The sequence below is a fragment of the Abrus precatorius genome, unplaced genomic scaffold (genome assembly GCF_003935025.1).
Source record: "Abrus precatorius isolate BTA unplaced genomic scaffold, Abrus_2018 Scaffold2, whole genome shotgun sequence".
NCBI lineage: Eukaryota > Viridiplantae > Streptophyta > Magnoliopsida > Fabales > Fabaceae > Abrus > Abrus precatorius.
This window is the reverse complement of record NW_020874362.1, coordinates 27,920,071-27,930,946: the sequence shown is the minus strand read 5'-3', so window position 1 is coordinate 27,930,946 and position 10,876 is coordinate 27,920,071. Positions and strand designations below refer to the sequence as shown.

At 26.9% G+C, this 10,876-nt stretch overlaps 2 protein-coding genes across 2 annotated transcripts; one reads left to right on the top strand and one right to left on the bottom strand.

The window, feature by feature from the left end:
- The first annotated feature begins 3,662 nt into the window (after positions 1 to 3,662).
- On the top strand, positions 3,663 to 5,549 carry LOC113859764 (protein LYK5-like). Its single transcript, XM_027492458.1, has one exon. The coding sequence runs from the start codon at positions 3,663 to 3,665 to the stop codon at positions 5,547 to 5,549; it is 1,887 nt and encodes a 628-aa protein (XP_027348259.1).
- Positions 5,550 to 8,357: 2,808 nt separating this feature from the next.
- LOC113859256 (alpha carbonic anhydrase 7-like) lies at positions 8,358 to 10,584 on the bottom strand. The gene is made up of 7 exons (XM_027492068.1): positions 10,476 to 10,584; positions 10,145 to 10,362; positions 9,918 to 10,024; positions 9,466 to 9,568; positions 9,194 to 9,367; positions 9,032 to 9,085; positions 8,358 to 8,498 (listed from the first exon to the last, which is right to left on the bottom strand). Exons 1-7 carry the CDS (start codon positions 10,561 to 10,563, stop codon positions 8,415 to 8,417), a joined length of 828 nt encoding a protein of 275 aa, XP_027347869.1. The 5' UTR covers positions 10,564 to 10,584; the 3' UTR covers positions 8,358 to 8,414.
- Between the last annotated feature and the right edge of the window lie 292 nt (positions 10,585 to 10,876).

Below are 10,876 nucleotides of genomic sequence, written 5' to 3'. Positions count from 1 at the left end.
TATAAATTCAAATAATATTTAAGTTTAATTCTTTTATTTTTAAAGTTATTTTATAAATATTTAAAAGTATATTATAAATCTTTATATAATATATGAAATAATTTTATTAGTAATAATATTAATATATATACTAATTAATTTTAAAATTTAAAATAATTAAAATATTATTATAAATATTTTATATAATTATTTTTTATTTTATAATTATTAATTATAATATTATACTATAACATAATAATTTATCCGTATAATTATCCATATATTATACGAGTCATTTTCTTAGTTAAAATTTTAATAGTAAATGTTCAAGTATTCTGCAGTAAAATGTTACAATAGTTTAAGGTTAAGGAGAAAAAAATATTAAAAATGACATTTACACTACTTACAATATATAAATAATTATTCCATAAATAGAATATAGATTAAAGATAAAAACTTGATAATTTGACAAAAATAGAAACAACAAATTTTGCTGTTAATTGTAATTTCTAAAAAAAAAATAATTTAGTTGAGTTATATATGGAATAATTACTATTGGTAAATGTATCTTTTTTTTTTTCTCTTAGTGAATAATTATAAATCAATAACTACTTATCTTAATTTAGTTGAGTTATATATTATTGGTAAATGTATCTTATTTTTTCTTATCCTTATTTTTCTACAAGATTTTTCTTTATTTTTTTAGACCATTTCACGTCACAAGTGTTATTTTACTTATTTAATTTAGCTTCTCTTTACATTAAATTTAAGTGCTTAAATGTATAGATAATTTTTCTTAAATTTAATGCATTATAATCCAATTTTGATCCATGTAATGACTTTTAGAAAATTTTTAAAAATTCCTACAAGTAACTTTACAATTATTATCCATTTGACTTTGATTTTGTAGGTTTTTATTTTGAGATTTTTTTAAAACTAATTAAAACTTATTTTACATATAATTAACTTTTAATTTAAGACTTAACATGTGATAAAATTATTAAAAAATTATAGTGCTAACTAATTACAAGAAAATAACTGTAATTAAAGAATTTGTTAATCTACTTTATTAGAAATTTACGTAGTTTTACACTTTGTTATTTACCTTTTATTTTTTTTTTCTATGCCTAATTTATGTATGTATCATTTTTACTAGATGAGAATTAAGTAGTTTGTTCACAAAAATTTAGTTACCTCAATTTATACTTTAATTTCATTTTAAAACTCACTTTTAAGAGTTTGGTTTTTCAAAAGTTTTTATTATTAAAATTTCAACTTAACCACAATTTAAGAAAAGAACCACAATTTAAATAAAAGTTTAGTGAAATAGGAATATTAGGAATATTAGTGCACATGTATCTCTTAATGAAGTTTAGGACAATTAATTACATTTGCATAATATATATATATATATATATATATATATATATTACACAGTTTGCTCTCTACGTCTTATATTATATGTTATTTAGCATTAAATTACTAATAAATATATTTTAATAAAATAGTTTTATCAGTTACCATGGTAAAAAAAAGGTTAATATAGTAGTTAAGTGATGATTAATTTTAAATTTATTTTAATTATTAGTTGATAAAAATTATTCTTAATAAATAATAATATTATTGAAAAATAATAGATACTTCATTAATATTTTAAAGTGATAAACAATTTAAAATAAATAAAAGGGGCTTAAATTATATTTAATAAAAAAGAGAAAGTATATAGTTAAAAATTTAGCAATAGAAAATTGTATGATGAAAAGAAGAATTTTATTTATTTTAAGTAAGCTTGAATATGTACCTAATCAATGATATTATATGTTGATTAGTTAAAATATGTGTTTTAATCAACAGAAGTTAATTCAAGTAACAAATAATTTGGTGACACTTATATAAGGTCTTGAGTTCGAATCTTTTTGTATGTAAATTTTTTTTAATAATAAACTCAAATATAAGAATAGAAGAGAAGGTTGTTTGAGTGAAATGTGAGTGAGCATGATTATTTTTAAATTAAAAAATATTAATATTAGTATTTTAGATTAAATATTTTTTTTAAGGTCAAGTTGAGTGTAATAATTAATAATAATAAAATTTTATTTAAAAAATCATTTGTCATACTTTTATGTCTTTAATAATTTTAAGAAAATAAATATCTTTTCAATAAAAATTTATTACTTTTAATACTTAAACCCTATCTTAAAATTAACAAAATCTTTATAAATGTACCTTTAGTGAAATCTAACTTCTATTTAAAATTCACACACCAACACATTAAATTTCATCTTACAACAAAATAATATCATGATTTTAAATAGAAAATAAATAAAACTTTTAGGTACAGAAAAAATAATCATAAGATAAAATTTGACTAATTTAGAAATAGAAAAATAAGATAATTTACTTTTAAAAAATTATAAAATTAAAATTACACATATTTTAATAAGAACTTATTTATTAAAAATAAAATAGAATTTATATAACCTTCAATGTATAAATTTCCTTTAAAAATAAGTTATATATAAGAAAAAAATATAGAGTAATGGTGGGCTCAAGTCGCAACAAGTCAAGTAAGCGCAAGTGTAAATTAAAATTTTAAAAGAAATGAATAATGATATTTTGATGTAATAAAATTAGATCTTATACCACATTAATATTATGCATTAAAAATATTAATATTTAATGTGAAAAACCTTCAAATGATAAGAAAAATCACAAGACAAACTTTAAAAAATATTCTACTATATCAAAAAATAGTTACAATAATATTTTCATTCTTTCTACCGAAAAACATAAAATATAATGTTTCGCAGTACCAAAAAAACATAAAGATGATACTTATGCTTCATGTCTTTCCTTCACCCACTCAATCCTTTATCTTTAGAAATGAAAAGTAGAGAGAACATACAAGCTAGTGAAAAAATTTCATTGGCTGAATCCTTCAGTAAAATCCGTTCTGGACAAAAACACAAATAGCCCTAAGGCTAAATATATAATTAAATATTTATATTATAAAATATAAATATACACTAAAACTCTTATTGATGAGAAAACAATAATTATTTGAAATTTTCGATTATTTCTTTTGGCCATTATCATAATCAATGTTTATCTTATTATTTATAACGTTATACCATCATTATTTTATTTATTCCTTGCATATAATGAGTCAACCCAGTCATTGGTATGCCTGTCTCTGCACACCATGAAGACCCCTTTTGTTGATCTGATCAAAGAAAAATAAACTTGTTCTGCAATTTTTATTTTTCTGTCAATTGGAATTTTAATTTCATATATTTAATCTATTATTGGTTTGCAGATTGGCAATCTTCAACGTGTCAGAATGGGAGGAAGCGCTTAGTTCCTGACAGACAGCAATATCATATTGTTTGGAAGTCATAGAATTTGATTGGTAAGAAACAAATAGAAAGGAACAGAACATCATGTAACAGCTATATAATATACGAAATTAAATATATTATAAAGTAGCCATTTGTTTTTTCGGCCGGCTTCTTACTCTGAATACATTTTCAGTCAAATAGTCATAATTAATAGAATTCAGTTCACTCCTACTTTCTTAGCAATGTCTGCACAATTCATATGAATCATGCCCAAGAGATATCGAACTAATAACTCTGATTCATCTTAATTCTGTTCTCCGTGACTTACTAATCAAAATTTGCTTCATGGGAAGTATTGTTCTTGTCCACAAAATTATGCTTCATCTTTTGTTTGTTGCTTGGATGTGCTTAAGTGCATGCACTGCTCAGTTGTCCTATGACCCTAATAACTGTACTTCAAATGAAACTATGCGAGGGTCAAGGTATAGTTGCAAGTCACCGCAGGATTCATGCCAAACATTCTTGGTGTATAGAGCTAACAAACTTTTTCAGACCATTTCAGATGTTTCAAAGCTCTTCAACAAAAGCTCTGAAGAGTTGCTTCTAATAAACAACCTCACTTCTTCTTCTGAGGTACTCAAACAAGGTAAAGAGGTTCTTCTTCCTATTAATTGTACCTGCTCTAACCAATATTATGAAGCTAGTTTAAGCTATGAAGCCAAAGAAAACACAACATTTTCCGACATTGCTTGTGAAGTTTTTGAAGGGCTTCTTAAACATCTTACACTTGCAGAGGAAAATCTTCCACGAGGTAATGAGCCAGAAGCTAGTTCTGAGCTTCAGGTGCCTCTTATATGTGCTTGTCCTAACAGTGACAGTTTCACAAGGAGCAAGAGGGTGAAGTACCTTGTCACGTACCCTCTAGTACTGGGAGATGATCCATATACACTGAGTAAAAAATTTGGCATATCACCTGAAGATTTCTCAGCAGTGAATGACTTGAATTCCTTGTCAACAATTTACCCTGAAACAGTTGTTTTGATTCCATCAATGGATGCTCCAATCAGAATACTTGATATTCCTGATTCTCCTTCCCCACCTCCTGGTTTTCTTCCTACAAATCCAGTGGTTACTACACAGGAATCCACACAGCCATCAAATTTGTACATTGCAGGATCTATTATAGGATTTTTGTTGTTCACAACACTGCTTGCAAGTGGATTGTACATGAAGAGGATGAGGAAAAGTGATGTTGTACATTCCTTGAATCCAACAAACTTCCCTACCTTGTGGTCATCAAGTAGAGGCTCTCCTATATCAACTCAAACGGGTAAAAGCTCAACAATCACATGTCTATCTCCTGATCTTCTTGTTGGAATCAAGTATTGCTTACTCAATTACAGCATAGAAGAGCTTGAAAAGGCCACAAAGAATTTCAGTGAAGAAAACAAGATTGATGACTTAGTCTACAAAGGCTCAGTGAATGATGTTGAGGTGATGATAAAGAGGATGAGGGTGGAAGACATTAGACAGGTGATTGATTTACATTCTAAAATCAACCACATTAATATTGTGAACTTACTTGGTGTTTGTTATGCTGAGAGCAATGTTTCATGGTCTTATTTAGTTTTTGAGTTGCCTAAAAATGGATGCTTGAGGGAGTGCTTATCTGATCCATGCAATCCTCTAAATTGGGACAAACGGAGACAAATAGCCTTTGATATTGCAACATGTCTTTACTATTTACATTGTTGTTCTTTTCCTTCCTATGCTCACATGAATGTGACTAGTAGAAATATATTCATAACGGAAAATTGGAGGGGGAAAGTGGCAGATGTTGGAAGGGCATTGGCTCCTAGTGTCACACCCACCAAAAGAAATGATAGCATAGAAATTCCCAAAGGGTTGGTGGCACCAGAGTACCTCTTACATGGGTCAGTTTCTGAAAAAGTTGACATTTTTGCATTTGGGGTTGTCTTGCTTGAGCTGATCTCAGGAAGAGAAATGTTTGATGGAAAATCAATCAAAGATTCACTTGGATTTTTGTCAGGGGAAGCCAGTGAAGGTGGTTGTTTTGAAGGGTTAAGGAGTTTGGTGGATCCTAATCTGAAGGATTATTCTCTTCCAGAGGCTCTGTGTTTGTCATTTTTGGCAAAGGATTGTGTGGCTGATGATCCCATCCGTAGGCCAACTATGGATGATATCATGAAAGTCCTCGCAAAAATGGTTTAGCCAAGAAATATGTAACCCAATTAACTAAAATTAAGGTTGTAATTTTGAAATGTAAGAAAGATTGTGCTGGCACATGAATAGGACTTGCTTCTTCCTACTACTTGTTTGCCCCTCTTCTCTTGTTCCTCATTATTAATATCGATGGAGTTTCATATGCTAGTAATTGCTTTGTTGGTCAAGGCATCCCAGTGACCCAGAGTGAAATTTCAAACTCTCAACTCATGCACATTTTGAGGGATGCATCATGCATTCGTTTTCTTTCCTCTCCTCTGTTTGTTTAACTTAGCGAACAGCATTTCCACACTCTCAAAGATTAAATGAAAAATATATTTCTTCCACTCAAATTCTGTTCACTTTAGTGCTTTTTAAGTTAAAAACCTTTTTTACTCTTGGTGGCATCTCTATATCCCAAAATTTACCTCATCAAATAAAAAAAAATCAACTTAGAGATGATAAATAAATAAATAAATTTTAGCATTATAATATATTAAATATAAAATTATGAGAAATTGAATAAGATAAAATTTTAAAATGTATAGAAAATTATATTATATCTTGTGTATAATAAGAAATTAATAATAAAAGATTAAATAATAATAATTTGAAGTGAATTTTATATGTAAGCTTTTCTTTGTCTTAAAAAATATTTTTGGTTGAATAAATAACTACCAAAACTAAAATTAAACTTATTTTAAATCGATTCTTTGATTAATCAACTTTGAATTGTCCAAATCGATGATCTAAAGGTAAAGGATAATACTTTTCTAATCATTCGTGAACTAAATGATAAGGACAATGGGTATTTAAAAAATTAAAAGTGAAAAAAGTAATGAAAATATTTCTAATGTATTTCTACTATAAAATTTAATAAATATTATTTATTTATTTTATTTTAACTAATATCCTTACAAACGTGTAAGAGAGAAGTTTTGGAAAAAAATAAAACATTTTTAATTTAAAATTAAGAAAGGTATACAATATTTAAAAAAATAAGTAAAAAAAAAATAAGATGTCAAATATTATTTTATTCTTTTTATTTAAAAGGTTGTTAAATTAAATAATGTTTATTTAAAATTAAATTTTTATTCTTTCTATTTCCGTCTAAAATCTTATTCTCAAGCAAACTTTTCTTTTGGTTTGCTTGATTCAATAAGTTTTTTATTTCCACAATTGGCTTTTAGTTTTGTCGCCTTTCTTTGTTCTTGAACACGAATCACCTGAACTCTAGTTATTGGACCCTACAAGAGAAGCAGATTCCATTTTGCAGTTGCACCAATCCACATCACAGGAAAATAATAATAATAATAATAACAATATTGCTAAGGGGATTAATTTTTTATACTTGGAATTATATATATATATATATATATATATATATATATACACTAAAATATGATATTTTTTAAAAATTGAAGAAATATTTTTAGTAGAGATACTAATAAAATAACAAAACAATTACCAAATTTAAAAATTAAAAAATTACAGCTCACAATTTTTAAAAAAACTTATATTTTATAATATTTTAAAAATACTATATTTTAATCATTTTTTCATTTTTTTCCCGTATAAAAAATCCCTTGCTAAGTTATCGCATGATATTACTAACCTTGGCTGGTTATATCTTCATTAATCCTCCTTTTTTTTGTTGTGACCAAATGTCTCTGTGTGATTAGTCAGTTAATTATTCCATATTTTATTTAATCTTAATAGGGATGGCATTAGGCTCTTGAAAGGTTTCCCGAATGTCACATCTCACCGAACCAAATGATGTCACCCACTGTATATTGGTTGAACAACTGTTTTGTTAATTTGTGAGTCATGGATTTTAAATGCAATGATCGAATATAAAAAAGGCTTCTACGCAAATAAAGAAGAATAATTATTAATATTTTTTAATTATAAAAAATAAATATATATACACTTTATGAATTAGTTACTTTTTTTATTAAAAATCAAATAAAGTAATTATTATTTGATTTGAAATTATAATAGGACTATTTGTTTGAAATTAATTTGAACAAAATCCGATGGTGAATGAGATAAAATTTTAAAACCTTTGAAATTAATTTCAAGTTGGATCAAATTAGTGACATTAGACTAATTTTAAGCACCCCACCGCTCATTGCCAAACACGATCAAATTGATAGAAGTAATTCATGTATATTCTTGGAAGCCTCCAACCCATTTCTAAGTTGACTCTTCTGAAAATCTTGAGTCTTATTTAGAGTTAGTTTAGATAATTTTTAATCAATATTTATAAGTAAAAAAAATATAGGTAAAATTAAATAATTTTTTCTATAAATGAAAAATGTATGTCTATTAATATATAGAAAACTTGATGGAATTCTTACATCGACTGTAATGTAAAAAAAAAAATTCCACTGTTAGAGTATTTAAATTAAATTCAAATCTTATTATTTGAACGTCAAATAATTAATATTTTATTTATTGCATAACTACTTTATTCCTTACTTATTTTTTAATTTTTTTTTGTATAATATAATTAAAAAACACTTTCATAAAATAAAAATAATAAAAATTATCTTACTTTGATTATATAAATTTTAAATAATTTTACCTATTCTTTGAAAAGTCAATGAGCAATATATTATCTATCAAATTTAAAGTGTGGAATATTCAGCATACATAAATTTAAAAGAAAAAAAAAATACAGGTCTGATCCCGAAATGGGGGATGAAAAATTAAAAATACACCCTATAACTATGGAATAGAAATAAATATAAATGTAAAATAGCAAAGAATAACAATAAAATATAGTGCATGTGAAAATTCACTCTCCAACCAAATTTCCTAATCATCTTCTGCTCATATTTGCCCTCGCAAATGCCTTGGAGTAACTTTACTTTAACGTTGATCCTCTTTCGGTTTATTGAGCTGCACTAACCGGTTGTTTATTGGTTGCAATGGTCTTGCATTAGCCTCTGAGTCCTGCAAAGTATATATATAGGTCAAGTTTAATATAAGCAATTACTCATCTTCCAGCAGTATATGTAAATTGACATTTTAAGGTTTTTTGCTACATAATAATCATGTCTGCAGTTGAAATTTTAAAATTTTAATAACAAAACATTGAAAAATTAAGTTAATTATAATTATTAAACCTTTTTAGAAATTCTGAGTTGCCAACAAATTATATACATATAGTATTGACTATCAAAATTGATGAATCCAAATTGGTGCATAAGTTGTAACCAAAAATTTGGTGTATAAGTGCTATGTATCTTATAATTTTGATTAATCTATATAGTTTGGCTATCAGTGTAACTATCCTTTATGATAGATTATTGGAACCATCTCATAAGATCAGAATAAACAGACAAACAAAATTATCTACTAATTATATATTAATTAACGTCTTTCCCTCTATTTATATCTATAAATTCTTGATTTGCATCATCTATAATATCCTTAATTTGTCATGAGATATATACATGACATGAAAGCTATAGTATTTAACTTACATCATGAACAGCATCTCGAAGCAATTTGATTTGCTCCCTTGAAACGGATCTCACCTGATGAATTTACACAGGTTCAACATAGTATAAAAATCTTGAAGAAAATATATAAAAGGGAAAATTATAACCAAATACTAGTAATTAAACTGATATATCATAGCAAACCTCTCTAAGGATGGTCCAAGTAATATTCTCGGTGCATGGAGGAGTAGTGAGGGAACCAATATATCTGTAATACAGTGTTCTGTTTGTTCCTATTTTAACCAGGCTAGGATCCATTACACCCACTTCTGTTTCTTCTCCCGTGCTATTAGAAATGGCCTCTAAGTGATTCGTTAACTAGAAAAGATGAAAAAATAATCCGAAGTACAGATTAGTAATTAAGCAATCACTCTTCACAAATTAAGACCAAAAGACAGAGGGATGTTTTAATTTACCAATGACAATAAAGGATCTGGTTTTCCAGCCTTGTACAATATTCCAATCACAGCAGTTTTTCCTGATGGAGTTTCATGCACCATGTGTAACTCTAAATCCAACCTGATTGCAATTAGATGGTAAATAAATTTTACTACTAAATTTTGATGTGAGTAGTATTTGATTTATGTAAGGGTTAGCCTTTTTTAAATTGAAGTTCTTTTTTTCAAATTTGTTAATCTTTATCTTTGGATTGAGCTCTTTAGGGTTAAATTTAAACTTCTAAAAGTAATAAATTTTAATTGTAAAAATATTCATTACATTAAAAATACAGAAGTATAGAAAATTATGTTTCTTAAATAAAAATTTAATGCTTTTATATGTTTTAAAGAGCTAAAATTAGTAATTTTTTTTTTGCATTTCTTAAATAAAAATAATAATTACATAGATATAAGGATGTATTTATATGTACCTTTTGCCATCTATGGTGTGTTCAGAGGGGGAATGCCAATGGAACTGCTTAAGTACATACTGAGTACCATTAATTTGTAGATAGCTTGTGTTCGCAAGCCATTCCATCTATTCACAAAGAGTTACATTAAAAAAAAGTAGCAAGGGACATAAAGAAATTACTAGAAAAAAAATTCTTGCTTAATAATTTAGTGATAATTAATTAAATATTTTTGCTAATAATTGAACCTTGATATCATGGCCCCTATTCTTAATAGTTGCATTGGAGGGCTGGTAGTTAATTTGAAGCATTCCCAAATGGGATACTATTTGAACCCTCTCATTCAACAAATCAATTGGCGATTGCATTGATCCATTGTTGCACATTCTCCATTCGGGTCTAATCTCACCCCAATGAAATGGTCCTCTTTCACTGTGTACATCATAATTGAACTCGCTCTCGTCCTCTGAAATAACGAATTAGCAGTTAAAAATGATTACCATAAAGGACATGTATACCGTTTAATCTCACTTATGCATGCAAATTAAAAACAAAGAAACTAAGCAAAATGATCCTTACCAACTTCTTGAGCCATTACTGGGTACGAAAGCCAAACAAGTGAGGTTAATAAACCGCAAATCAAAACATGTTTAGCAAGCTTTTCCATTTTGATTAACACGTTTTGGAGCTATAAGGTGTAATTTGATGTTGTATTAGTAGTACTGGCAAGGATTTAAGAGTACCGTATTTATAGATTGCCATGGGGTATGAAAATTTAATAAGAAACTGGAAATTAATTAAGGAGGGTCAAGTATTGAACGTGAAAACGTTTACTCTGACGACATTAAGCAGACTTGTCTTCCAAGACTCACATTTTGAACTTAATTCTTAGCAATATTATAGAAACCAATAAGAAGTTGACATTTGCTTCCAACATTACGTGTATGGTTTACACGTCCACGTTTATATCCTTTGACTAT

Excerpts from the sequence above, each read along its gene's own strand:
- LOC113859764 (XM_027492458.1), top strand. The coding sequence starts at position 3,663 with ATGGGAAGTATTGTTCTTGTCCACAAAATTATGCTTCATCTTTTGTTT.
- LOC113859256 (XM_027492068.1), bottom strand. The coding sequence starts at position 10,563 with ATGGAAAAGCTTGCTAAACATGTTTTGATTTGCGGTTTATTAACCTCA. Across the intron at positions 10,025-10,144 it reads ATAGGGGCCATGATATCAAG|ATGGAATGGCTTGCGAACAC; the intron begins GTTCAATTATTA and ends CTTTGTGAATAG. Across the intron at positions 9,368-9,465 it reads CAGATCCTTTATTGTCATTG|TTAACGAATCACTTAGAGGC; the intron begins GTAAATTAAAAC and ends CATCTTTTCTAG.